General features: G+C 38.3%; 1 protein-coding gene across 6 annotated transcripts in view; it reads right to left on the reverse strand.

Annotated features, from left to right (window-relative positions):
• Window positions 1-257: 257 nt before the first annotated feature.
• The window catches only part of LOC117435599 (uncharacterized protein C8orf34 homolog), a 145026-nt gene continuing 130488 nt past the window's right edge, over window positions 258-14795 (reverse strand). For 3 of the 6 annotated variants that reach the window (XM_059017290.1, XM_034058916.3, XM_059017291.1), the window contains exon 14: window positions 258-706. In XM_059017290.1, the coding sequence (XP_058873273.1) occupies window positions 674-706 (33 nt within the window). In that variant the 3' untranslated portion in view covers window positions 258-673. The remainder of the gene's footprint in view (window positions 707-14795) is intronic. The other 3 variants (XM_059017289.1, XM_034058915.3, XM_034058917.2) reach the window with 2 other exon arrangements.

The raw sequence follows: 14795 nt of genomic DNA on the forward strand, positions 1-14795 counted from the left end.
ATTAACATCATTAATAGGATAAGGATAAGGTTGTCTTCTAAGAAATAAATATTTGTCTTTCTTATTGACACCCCATGCCAGATGTTTTGACATGACTGTATAGGATCCCTTCGTGGTTTAGCAGTTTTGTTAAGTTCACACAATAATGTCTAAACAGCAATCTGGGCTGTTTTTGTAAATAAACAGATGTGAATCAGTTTTCATGGTTTAGACAGTGCGTGTGATTGGAAAACGCAAGATAGTGTAAGACTCTTAAAAGAGCACTTTATGGCAGCAATGAATATACATGTAATTACAGGGTAAACCTAACACAACAAACTAGTGATGACACAATTGTTTAAATACATCTTTTTTATGAGTAAGTACAAAATTAAATCCTTCAGAAGCATGTTCACAGCAGGCAATCGGAATCTACACAGTCCGTACATTTTTGTGAATAGGGTCCTATGCGAGATATTTTAGATGAAACATTGATACTGTAAAAATTATTAACAGCACATGTCTGAAGCTGAAGGTTATGTTTTGCACTGCATAATTAATTGTCTGATAAGGTCAACCTATGAATATATCAATTTTCATTATAAAAATATCATAATATTTCAATACTGTATATTTTATCTACACAGAATATTCAAAATGCCCTTAGTTTGTGTTGCATAATCATTAAATCAGTTCAGTCTTCTTTTTCTGTTTTTTCATCATAAACCTGTGAAAGGAGTAATTAAAAAAAAAAAGTTAGTTTACATGTAAAACAGTGTTCATGAAGGCATTTTAATTAATAGGTCACTCCAAATAAACAAAATCAGAAAAATAAAAATATAAGGAAATGATAAAGAGCACATCATCTATCTATTGATCGATCGATAGATAGACAGATATGGTTATGGCAACATGATTTCTCAGGAATGCAGAACATTCAGTTATTTTTGGTCTGTATTGCAATTGCTACTGTATAGAAACATAACTGTATATTGCTCAGAAACCTGGATTTGTAAAAAAAAAAAAAAAAAAAAAAGTAGTTAATTTACCTTTTTCTTATCTCACAGTCAAATACATGTTTAATTGTTAAGAAGTAATGGGCAAAGAATGGCATTTAATATTTTGAATGAATATCAGCTAAATTAGAAATGCTGTACTGTAAGTGGGATCAAATCTCAAAGTGTGGAATCAGCATTCCACTAATCCAAGACACAAGATACAAAAACGTATATTGTATATAATAATGTTTAATATGGTCTGCAGGTATTCCTTTACAATGTAAACTAAACATACACCTACATTTATAAGTTGTTCTACAGGAATGTACTATAATTTAAGAGTGACCATTAAATCTGGCTATGCACAGTTTGGGTGTAACTTTCTTAAAAAATAAATAAATAAATAAATAACTATAATTAGGTCATGAGGGAAATTATTAAAAAAAAAACAAAAAAAAAAACCCCGGTAAATCATTTTTTATATGATTTCCATTACACGAGAGTAGATGTTAAAACTTCATGCTGATTTGAACTCGGCTCTCGCCAAGATAAGCACCATCTAAGACGTAGCTTTACAGTAAACTAATGTGATCCATCTGTGTCTCCATCCATTTGCGTTTCCTTACATATGATGATGTAGATATCCTTCTGTCTGGTGTTGATGGCTTAAGTGTAATGCTGGCTCCAGAGATCAGCTTATTTGCCTCCCCAGCACATCAGCACACACAACGGCTGCGATGCTGGCTCCGGGGATCAACCACAATGCGGTCTCCCCAGCGCATCAGCATGACAACCGTCTGGATTGAGCTAAGTAGGGAACATCTCTGGGGTCTTCAAGTGGGCACCTTCCATCCTCGGTGTTTCGTCGACTAGCCCACGACACCTTAAGAGGGCTCACCAGTGATTCTGGTGTCCCAGCATCACCCCCCTCTGTCCCCCACTCAACTCAGCCCAGCTTATTTACCCGTACATCAGCGTTTCTTTCTTTCTATTGTGCTTGAGATCCCCAACAAGACTCTGTCTCAACCACAGCCAGTTGCTGCTCCTCTCTGCTGCTTCAGATAAGTTCTTCACTGTGCAACGCAACTCTTGGCCACTGAATCCGACGGCTCTGAGAAACCGGGTTGTAGAGTGTGCCACAAATCCTCGACAACCCACCTCCACTGGGTAAACCCGGACTCTCCATCCTCGCTGTTCCGCTTCAGCGGCTAGTTGAGCATACCGTAGTTTCTTCCTCTCATACGCCTCATCTACAGCATCCTCCCATGGCACTGTTAACTCTACCAGGTGAACAAGGCGTGCTGATCCAGACCACAAGACAATATCTGGTCGAAGGTTAGTGGTGGCAATCTCCAGTGGAAAAATAAGCCGTTGACCAACATCTTCCAGCATTTTCCAGTCTCTAGCAGCTTCCAGTTGTCCTGGGCGAGGCTTGGTTTTAACACCTTTTCTTGGTGGTTGCTCTCCTGGGCGGAGGAATGTTGTCTTTTGTGTGTAATGTTTTGATGGAACTAGTGTCAACTTATTGGTCATGTTACGCTTGTCTTCCACTGCTAAGGCCAAACATCGCAGCACCTGGTCATGGCGCCAAGTAAACTGTCCTTGGCTAACAGCCACCATACATCCTGTCAAAATGTGCCTTAATGTTGCAGGTGATGAACACAAAGGACATGAGGGATCCTCTCCTACCCAGAGGTTTAGGTTCTGTGGTGATGGGAGAACATCATATGTTGACCTGATGAGGAAACTGATCTTGCTCTGTTCCATTGACCATAGGTCTTGCCAGCCAATCTTCCACACTCTCCCATCTCATCCATTCTCCCTGCTTGACCTGGGAAATGGCCTTTATGCACCTCATCCTCTCCTCCTGCTTTTGCACCTCGTTGACTACCAGCTTCCTCCGTTGAGCTGGGGCTGCCTTGTGCCATGTAGGAGGAGCTGAACTGAGACCAAGACCCCCTCTTCCATGTTGAACTTGCCCCATGATATCACCAATTCGAAGGGCAGCCTTTGCATCTTCCACAGCTTTCTTTGCCACCCACTTTCTTCCAGTTTTCAACACAGGTACTGCCTCCCTTATGCATTTGTCGCGTGACTCTACTAATGTCATTTCCAGTCGGACCTTGGCGCACTTAAACTCCTCGGTTAGAGCGGAGACTGGTAGCTGCAGTATTCCTTTACCATAAAGTCCCACTCTGCAGAGGTAGCGTGGAACGCCTAACCATTTCCTGATGTATGAACTGATTAAAGCTTCCAGCTTCTCTACTGTTGTCAAAGAAACCTTGTACACAGTCAGTGGCCACAGCAGCCTCGGCAGTAGACCAAACTGAAAGCACCAGAGTTTTAGTTTGCCTGGTAAAGCGCTGCTGTCTATGCTCTTCAACCCTTCCACTGCTTGTTGTCTAAATTAAAGTGAAATAACTTCCAAAGGCTCTGCCATTTCTGGTCCAAAATCATTTGTGAAATAAAATAAAATCGTAATGCATTTCACACCCAAACTATAATACAGGGAATATGCTGTCATTATAGGAAATATGCAATTGGATGTGAATTTTCACTTTGAAAGAACCACCAGCTTATTATATTAAGCAACAAAAGTATTTGAAACCAACTGTAAATGTGAGGTGGACTTGAAACTGTGGCACATCACACTAATGTGCAAATAATTACATATTTCTCAAATTGGTTTTGGGCTATAGTACAATTAACAGTCCAAAACCAATTAAATACATATCACAGAAAAAGAAAACTTGTTAAGTTGACAGCACTGTGTTTACTTTTCTTTCTACACAGCTGAAGGGCTTTTGTCCATGACGTCCTGAAATTTATATATATATATATATATATATATATATATATATATATATATACATATATACATATATACACACACACACACACACATACACAGTGCCTTGCAAAAGTATTCAGACCCCTGACCAATTCTCTCATATTTCTGAATTACAAATGGTACATTGAAATTTCGTTCGGTGTGATATTTTATTTTAAAACACTGAAACTCAAAATCAATTATTGTAAGGTGACATTGGTTTTATGTTGGGAAATATTTTTAAGCAAAATAAAAAACTGAAATATCTTGCTTGCATAAGTATTCAACCCCCACACATTAATATTTGGTAGAGCCACCTTTTGCTGCAATAACATCTTTAAGTCTTTTGGGGTAAGTATGTACCAGCTTTGCACACAGTGTCGGAGTGATTTTGGCCCATTCTTCTTGGCAGATTTGCTCCAGGTTGTTCAGGTTGGTTGGACGACGCTTGTGGACCGCAATTTTCAAATAGTGCCACAGATTCTCAATGGGATTGAGATCAGGACTTTGACTGGGCCACTGTAGGACATTCACCTTTTTGTTCTTGAGCCACTCCAATGTTGTTTTGGCCTTGTGCTTGGGATCATTGTCCTGCTGAAAGGTGAATTTCCTCCCAAGCTTCAGTTTTTTAGCGGACTGAAGCAGGTTCTCTTGCAGTATTTCCCTGTATTTTGCTCCATCCATTCTTCCTTCAATTTTAACAAGATGCCCAGTCCCTGCTGATGAGAAGCATCCCCACAGCAAGATGCTGCCACCACCATACTTCACTGTAGGGATGGTGTGTCTTGAGGCATGGGCAGTGTTAGGTTTGCGCCACACATAGCGCTTTGAGTTTTGGCCAAAAAGCTCTATCTTGGTCTCATCTGACCACAAAACCTTTTCCCACATCGCAGCTGGGTCACTCTCATGCTTTCTGGCAAACTCCAGACGTGCTTTCAGATGGTACTTTTTGAGTAACGGCTTGAGTTCTTTCTTGCCACCCTCCAATACAGGCCAGTGTTATGCAGAGCTCTTGATATGGTTGACTGGTGCACCATTACTCCACTCCTAGCCACTGAACTCTGTAGCTCCTTCAAAGTGATTGTTGGCCTCTCTGTGGCTTCTCTCACAAGCCTCCTTCTTGTTTGAGCACTGAGTTTTGAGGGACGGCCTTTCTTGGCAGTGCCTGGGTGGTGTGATGCAGCTTCCACTTCCTGATTGATCCAACTGTGCTCACTTGGATATCCAAACACTTGGATATTATTTTGTACCCTTTCCCTAATCTATGCATTTGTATTACTTTATCTCTAACTTCTGTAGAATGCTCTTTGGTCAGATTCACAGCCTGACCAATGATCCTTCAGCAGTGGGGTTTTTATCCAGAAAATGTGACAGCAACTTTAATGGTTCACAGGTGGAGGCCAATGGTAAGGTAATTTTGTCCTCGTTAGGGCAATTTCTTTCATCGGTGTAAACTGGGAGCTTCCACAGCACAGGGGTTGAATATTTATGCAAGCCAGATATTTCAGTTTTTTATTTTTCTTAAAAATATTTCCCAACATAAAACCAATGTCACCTTACAATAATTGATTTTGAGTTTCAGTGTTTTAAAATAAAATATCAAACAGAACGAAATTTCAATGTACCATTTGTAATTCAGTAATATGAGAGAATTGGTCAGGGGTCTGAATACTTTTGCAAGGCACTGTATATATATATTAGCTCAAAGAACCAGCTGCCCAACGTTTCGATATGTTGTACATATCTTTCTCAAGGGAGCATATTTATAAGTTTTTGACGTCATGACAATTACTTGTTATTGTTTATATTCAAATCCATGATTTATTCTTACGTGATGTAATGGTGTTCTATATATTGTGACATCATTTTTACTTCCATCTTTAAATCTGTATTCATTCTAATTAACATTATTTTATTTTAACTTATATTTATATTATCATACAATGCTGGCTCTGAGGATAAGCCTTGATTTGGCCTCCCCAGCGCATCAGCATGCACAACTTTTGAATTAATTTTGTTTATTTATTTATTTAAATGTTATATATTTATTGGAGTTAGTTTGTTCTTTTCTGTTGAGTCCCGCTGGCATAATCGTGTTCAGTCTATTTATCCATTTACTTTCTTTTATTCTTCTATATGTCGCATTGTCTAATTTTAGCTGTTCTAATACTACACAATAATTTATGTCATGTCCTTGACTGGTGAAGTGCTGTACTATTGGTTAATTATATATATATATATATATATATATATATATATATATATATATATATATATATATATATAAACGTTGCAGTAATTCCAAACATTGCTTTGCTGTGCTGCGTTTTCAATGTGTATTGGGGTAACAATGACTTTCTCAGAAAAACGAGTGACTTGTACAGTAAGCAGAGTGTAGGGAGACAGCCAAGCGCCGTGAACTGTCAAGGCTGATTGATGGGCTATCAGGAGGCTCACTGAAACAATAGAAATGTCAGGAGAGCGCTCACTTGAGGAATGCAGACTGATATAACTTCAATACATGGCGGCTAGTCCCGACTGATAAATACAAATAATACCACAACATTTAATTGTTATAGTATAGTTTATATGTAGTGGTCAATTTGACAGCACCTGGTCAGAATAGGTATGACAGTATTTTATCTCCCTAATTTTTGCAGCTACGTGATATTTTATTTGTCATGGTAATTAGTACATATATTTAGGAAAAGTAATGAAAGCACAGCTCAGTATCTTAAACACATGCAGAGCAATTTGAATTTAAATTCCAAAAATGGTCAAAATGACCGCCTTGGTCGTACTAGGTTGTTCTAAACCTGTTGTGTACATCAAAAAAAAAAGGTTCATTTTTTCATTTTTATACACTGCAGTTATACCATCGTCACAAATTTAAATTTAATGCATAAAATTATGCATAGCAATTTTGCAGCACAGCTTATCTGCCTCCCCTCCCGCCTCCCTTAAAACTTCCACCAACATCTACATCTCCCAGAATACAATGTCTTCAGTTACTAGGAAACTGTACACAAAAAAAAAACAACCCAACAAACATTATCCAATCTCTGGCTAGCCCTGTTGTCTTTGCAGCCAATCACAGTAGGAATAAGAAAAATTTGAAGCTACACAGGTTGAAGCGTAAACACCCCAATCCAGCTATCCAACTGGAACCATCGTCAGAGGCAACCGCTAAAATAAGGTGCCTATAATATTAAACAAACTGTTTTATAACTTATTAATGCATTCCTTATTTTATGTATCTGTATGACTTTATATTGAAGTTTTAACATGTTCACATGAGTTTAAGAATTTAATGTTAAAATCTAAGTAACGTAATTAATTTGCAGAGTATGACACTGTACCTCGAAAAAAATGCTATGAGCCGATAATGAGCCTTGTAGAACACACACGTGGTTTTACAGTAGTTCAAAGTAACATTGCAGTTAAAATGAAAGGCTCTCTTTTAATGCCTACCCCATTACCATTAAAGATTGTACAGTATTTATCAAGATTACTCATGACTTAAAGCTTAAAGGTAATGTTGCATTGTACCCCCCAGGTATATCATCGAAGAATCTATTTATTCCTGCATATAAATTGACAAAGACAATTAACAAAAAATATTAATGTTGAACAATATATTTATTTCTGTACACATTTTCCGTCAACAAAATAATCATTAACAAGCTTACAGAAATCCACAATTTAAAGTAGTTTAACATGGTACTGAATAATATTGTGATCCACTTACTGTATGTAAAACTACCAACATTCTGGAAATTTGCATAGAAAACGATTCACAATGGTGTTGAAGGATATTGTACTCCAAATACGTAGTAGTTTGATGAAAAATAACAGTTACATGCACATTAAATCATTTAGGACCTTTGTTTTTTCAACAGAAAATCACACTTTGGTTATGACACAAAATGCCAGAAAGACAGTAGATATATAATAGATATATTTACTTGCTTATTGCAGCATTTTGTGGCACTTGGGAGTTGCACAGGACTCCTGAAGCCTTACAATGCGCAAAAACGAGACATTCAGTCATTAGCCAAAGGCGCTTGGTTATTCTTGAGATTTACCGGTAAATGTCCGAAGTAAAGCGTTATCATGTTTATTTCTGACATGCTTTTGCTTGGTAAATCTCTGCATGTTAAAAGTATATACATGCCCACAGGAGTTAATGTGTGCCGATCGCAGCGGATCCTAAATCCTGAACTTTTTGGAATGACAGGTGAGAATGATACAGTTTACAATGAACCGTATAACATGTAACAAAAAAAGCTTTCCTATTCCATGAACTGAACAACAAAACTGTTCTGTAAAAATGACTAGTTTTTTTTTTCACAACCCAAACAGCGGCACACCAAAAAGCTAGTGCTTGTCGCTCCTGTTCATCAGATTAGTCGGCCCACCACTGGTATTATTCAAACCTGAATATTATATTAAAACAGGGCAAGGCAAAGGCTGGTAGGCAGCTACCGACACCAGCAATAAGGCATGAAATCCACAAGCAGATGAGAACTTGAAGTGCATATATGGAAGCTACTGTAAATCAAGGGCAGTGGAATATGGTAGAAGAAATGCTATCCCTCATCCTTAATTATAAGAATCGGTACCTACAAATTAACCCCTGCATGTATGGGTGTCGAAAACTAAAAAACTTTAGTGGTCTTAAATTAATGCTCATTCCAAATGTATCATCTCCAATAAATGAATGCTTTCCAGGACTTAGCTTTTTTGCCTGAAATATCGTAATCAAAGACAATAAAATAAATATATCAGAATTTGCAATGTTAGGTAGCCTATAAACACTTTCACACTAAATTAATAATTTTCACACAAAGTAAAACAAAGCTATTCTTACAGTTAATTGATATGCAGAATTAATGCAGGACAACCCGGTCGGCATTACTAGAGATCGGGTTAAGGATTATAGGAAAGCCACAGGCTGCATATGGGGCCTATGTTTTGTCGCTTTTTGATAATTAATTTAAAACATCATCTGAGCAGAGAAATAGTATATAATGAGTAGCATTAATAGAATGTAATGTTTGTTTATGCTTGAATTTAATGGCTGATTGCTAATCAGAAATCTAGGATTACCTGCTTAATCCACAATGAACTAATCCTGGTTTAAATTTGTGTTGTGCAATGTAACTGTGATTAAAACATAACCCTAGATAAACTAACCCTAGATTAGCACTAAGATGAGTTTTATTTAGTCCGCGTTGGTGCATTCGACCTTAGGGGACTTAAAACGATGTAACCGTAAGCATAACTAGTTCTTTTTGTGGTAATACAAAAAACATTTAAAAATCTGACTGTATTTCTTCTCTTTAGTCCATTTTAACATCGCGAGGTGGGCCTTAACACAAAGGGGGAAACTAATAACACGACCTCCCTTAGATTTTCCCTAATTTTGTGTTTTATAGAACCTCAACTGTAATCTCAACAGTAGTATCTACAGTATTTCTAGTTTCTGCTAAAATGAATGGGTATTTCAATTCCGTTTAAACAGAGCATTTATTTCAGTATCAAACATACTGTAATAGGTATACTTAATTTAGTTACAACAGAGAAAAACCATACATAAAAATACAGCCTCACAACACAATACTGTGTACACTTTACACTGAAGTATGTTGCCTTACTTTTCTTTATTTATAAAAGGTTATTTCTATTTTTTTTTTCCATTTTCTTTTGTTAAAATGACATTCCAGTTTGTTGAAAAAAAATCATTCTTGTTTTAAAAACCAGCATTCCAATCACATAATGCAAACAACTGCCTTCTGACAACAATCATTTATTTATCAAAAGGTCTTGCATTCATGATGTTAGAACTGTGGTTCTAACAAAATGCAATGTATAAGCATTCATTGGGTATATCTACAAAACACAAAGGACCATATTCATAGAGCATGTAAAAGTTTTAGCTGCGCTTAAAAACAGTGGTTATTTTTAATTGCTTTTTCATAATGCATGTTTACCTCTGCACGCAGTTAAGTCTAAATCTTAGACTCGACTAACCAAAATACAGCAGAGCTTGTTAAACAAAGGTAGAGCTTGTTTGTCTTGTTTTATGCTCTTTCACCACATTTATGCCAAGCTAAAACAAATTGTACTTTCCTTTACTACTAATTTAAATAATCACTTCAAATGTACTTATTATTAGAACAACATCACATGATTGTTATTTTTTTGGGGGCCATTTCACGGTATTAACCCTTCAATCAGCGGCAATGAGGTGCAAACACACCCAAAACCTCTGAAGTCCCTGGGATCACCTCAATGTATCTGATATTTGCGTTCTTTACAGTATCCTGCTTATTACCTGCTACAGTACAGTATTCAAAAATATGATTTTATAATTTTGTCCGTCTTCCATGAGCTGACTTGCAGAATCGATGGCCGAGATAGGCAATTAGGTGTAAATGTGACCCCATCTACCAGGCTTTGATAACACTAGTATTGACAATATATATAGTTTTTTTGTTATGTATGCTTTGTTAAGTAGATTTTTGTTGAAAAGACAAAGGATGCTTTGTATGCATAATGCAGCTTCCTATTGAAGCAGAGATATATGCTTACAGATGTTTTTGTTGTTTATTTACCAGACTTTGTACATGTTGAGTTTCCATATACAATATCATTTGTGTTTGTGAATGTTTTAAGTCATTTACTGAAGATAGCACAGTATTTTGTTTAATGGGTATTTTGCCGCTAACAAATGGTTAAATTAAAATAAATAAACATACATACGGGACTAAAGGGTCCTAAAAGTATGTATTTAAGGAGCTGTAATTTCTTTGGGTATGTACACAGTAATTGAGGCTGTGTGGTCCAGCGGTTAGAGAAACAGGCTTGTAACCAGGAGATCCCTGGTTCAAATCCACTGACTCGTTGTGTGACCCTGAGCAAGTCACTAACCTCCTTGTGCTCCGTCTTTCGGGTGAGACGTTGTCGTAAGTGACTCTGCAGCTGATGCATAGTTCACACACCCTAGTCTCTGTAAGTCGCCTTGGATAAAGGCGTCTGCTAAATAAGCAAATGATAACAATACTTGTCAACTTGTAATTTTCAAAGCCCTGCAATGAAAATTAAAAACTCAAAATTGGATTAGGATTTAAGACAACTTCCTGGTAAACATCTGGATTTTGTTGGCACTTAAATATCAATACTCAATGTTTTCTGAAGTTCTCTACTGTTTATGCTTTTAATTGTCTTGTTAAACTTGAAGCTGCTTAACCAGCACATTTAAGATAACTTTTTTTTTTAAAGAAGGTTCAATAACAAACAAAAACTCAACTGTGCTAAGGTGTCAAGAAGGTAGTGAGTTAATATTCCTACCCACATCAAAACAGGATGAACTACAAACTGGCAATACATTCATTTTCCAGTTCTGAAATGGAAATAGCAGGGGGTCGTTTTTGCCTGTGATAGGGCTAGCGGTTACCCCACTGCGGAAGAACGAGGAATAGCAGGAAATGACTGAGCAATTGGCTGCTGATCAGATGCAAGCACTGGCACGCAACAATGTAGAGAAAGCCAGTACCAACATCACCTCTTCACCTTCCAGAAGGAGTCACTGTGGCGTTATGAACAAATGATTCGTTTTTTTTCCACTCATTACTCAGTTGCTGTGCCATTTCAATATTCTGGTTTGGGTCTCATAAATGGCTGCAACAGACCTGATCCAAAGCTGCATGTGTTTTTTTTTTTGTTTTTTTTATTTCAAACGGAAAACATTTGATCAGGGTCCTGTTTTATTTGCATTTTATTTTGTTTAAATAAGAAACTTGCATCTAACTATTATCACAAGTCCAATGATCTATTCTCTGTAGGTATCTATACTCACAGGTTCATAGTTACTGTACTTTATTTAAAAAAGGGCTTTGTCCTTGTGGGTGCTACTGTAGTAAAAAAAAGGGTTTAAAAAACGAAACAAAGCGAAAAAATTAACACCAAACACCAATTACATATCGGTAATTTCTATAATATTTCACTAGACAGGAGCCAGGCCTGCATAAAGGGACTACTGAATAAAGGCAGTGCTTGTGACTTAGTAACAGAATAGGGGTTTCCCCTTGACTACTCAGAGAACCGCCCTCGCTGAGATGAGGCCAAACCAATCGACCTCCAAGGCCGTGAAGCGAGGGACTTCCCCCCAAGGGGAAACTAAGGAAGGATAGGAGGATGAACCAAGGTCTCCCTGGCTTACTGACTCGTCTAGTCGCGAGAGGTCAGGCTTGGCTGATGCTCCAAGGCTGCATGGAGAGGCTTGCGATCTATGCAGGGAGAACAAAAGCACTGGAAAAGAGAATAGGAAGTAAACACATTGTGGCAGAGATGGCTGCAGGGGTGACGTCAGACCAGGGAAATGAAACCACAACACAGGTACTACGGGGCAAAACTGAAACTCTACGGTGCTCAGTGCTTTTATTAATAAACAAAAAACACAAAGAAACGGGCACATTGGCCAAAGCAAAATGAACACAAACAATAATGAAGTTTGTAAAAACGAGTACCTTGTAATCTTGTAATCCTTCGCTCGCTTTCTCTATAGGTCTCTTTCTCCTAAGCTCTTCTAAACAATGAGCCCGGAGTGGGTCTTTTATATTTTGTGGCTGGAGCCTTAATTACCCTATTAAAAGATGACCTTATTAAGGCTCCATCCACATTCCCATAGGCTTCCTCGGGATGGGGATTTAACACCCATCCACGCCAGCTACACTTTATAAGACCGGCTTTTCGCCGGTCTCAAATAATACATAATAATGACGGACGCTTTTGTACGCCAGCCCACAAACACAATATAATAATAATAATAATAATAATAATAATAATAATAATAATAATAATAATAATAATAATAATAATAAAATAAATCATACATAAAATAAATATACACAAGGGGTGGGCACCCTGTCAAACACATAAAGAGGGCTAGGGGTCTCCCTCCCCCCCAGCTGTAAGAGCCACCTTCGATAAGTTTAGCCAATGACTAGCTCGGAAGTTGGGAGCAAGCTTTGCTCTCCGAAGGGGAGATTGCACGGGTGCAATGAATAGATTTAAGCAGGAGAATGGAAAACAAAATGTAGTTAAAGTTTTTTGACCGGGGGTCCCCCCTGGCCAGTGGGAACCTTCCTCTTGGAGGGTGAGGCTACGTTGTCGGCCTCTAAGGTTGGGAAGTGAGCTTCACTTGCCCCCAAAAGAGGACCCCCGGCTCCCTCCAACCGCGCCACCAATGTAAAAGACAGAGAAAATTGTTAGTTAGAGATGAAAGTTAGTGATTAATTAAATATATTTGATTAATTACTATATATATATATATCTAGACCCCCTTTCAAAATGTTCACCTTTTGTTGCCTTATAGCCTGGAATTAAAATGCATTAAAATAGTTTTTTTTTCATTTATCTACACATCCTACCCCACAACTTCCAAGTGAAAAAAATATTCTAGAAATTTGTAGAAAATTAATTAAAATTAAAAACTGAAATAGCTTGGTTAGATAAGTGTACACCCCCCTTGTAATAGCAATCCTACCAATCGCCTTCAAAATCACAAAACAAGTTAAGTGGCCTCCACCTGTGTTAAATTCTAGTGATTCACATGATATCAGGATAAATTCAGCAGTTCCTGTAGGTTCCCTCTGCTGGGTAGTGCATTTTAAAGCAAAGACTCAACCATGAGCACCAAGCAGCTTTCAAAAGAACTCCGGGACAAAGTTGTTGAAAGGCACAGACCAGGGGATGGGTATAAGAAATCAAAGGCCTTGAATATCCCTTGGAGCACGGTTTAAGACGATTATTAAGAAGTGGTAAGTGTATGGCACCACCAAGACCCTGCCTAGATCAGGCCGTCCCTCCAAAATGGATGACCGAGCAAGAAGGATACTGATCAGAGAGGCCAATGGCAACTTTGCAAGAGCTACAGGCTTTTATGGCCAAGACTGGTCAAACTGTGCATGTGACAACAATATCCCAAGCACTCCACAAATCTGGCCTGTATGGTAGGGTGGCAAGAAGGAAGCCATTACTCAAGAAAGCCCACCTTGAATCCCGTTTGAAGTCTGTAGCCATGTGGCAAAAGGTTTTGTGGTCTGACGAAACTAAAATTGAACTTTTTGGCCTAAATGTAAAGCGTTATGTTTGGCGCATACCCAACACAGCACATCACCCAAAGAACACCATCCCTACTGTGAAGCATGGTGGTGGCAGCATAATGTTATGGGGATGTTTCTCATTGGCAGGGACTGGGGCACTTGTCGGGATACAAGGGAAAATGAATGGAGCAAAGTACAGAGAAGTCCTTGAGGAAAACCTGCTGCTCTCTGCAAGAAAGCTGAAACTGGGACGGAAGTTCACCTTTCAGCATGACAATGACCCAAAGCACACAGCCAAAGCTACACTGGAGTGGATAAGGAACAAAAATGTCCTTGAGTGGCCCAGTCAGAGCCCCGACCTAAATCCAATTGAGAATTTGTGGCATGACTTGAAGATTGCTGTCCATCAACGCTCCCCAAGGAACTTGACAGAGCTTGAACAGTTTTGTAAAGAAGAATGGTCAAATATTGCCAAATCTGGGTGTGCAAAGTTGGTAGAGACCTATCCCAACAGACAGATTAGCTGGAGAATCACCCTGAGGTCTGATGCGTTTAGAGCGGCGAAGAGGATTGAAAATAAGGTTTGTTTTAAGATTGGGTCTGCAAGTCTCCGTGGTAACCGCAAACTGAAAAGCAATACAAGAATTAGGAAGCTGGCTACAGTTTAAATAGAGTGACTGACAGGCAATTAAAGGTTGACTGACAGATATTTTAGCGAGATGACACAGGGGAGGAGTCTCGGCTCCAGCCCCCCGAAATACACCAAGGTTCTACAAAAATGTAAATATAAGTGACTTGACGTGTCAGATTAATACGCTCTTTAGTTTACAACCCAATGGAATGGAATGTACAGCTGCATACCTCTTGCTATGAAAAAAA

This window comes from Acipenser ruthenus, chromosome 3, assembly GCF_902713425.1.
Source record: "Acipenser ruthenus chromosome 3, fAciRut3.2 maternal haplotype, whole genome shotgun sequence".
Taxonomy (NCBI): domain Eukaryota; kingdom Metazoa; phylum Chordata; class Actinopteri; order Acipenseriformes; family Acipenseridae; genus Acipenser; species Acipenser ruthenus.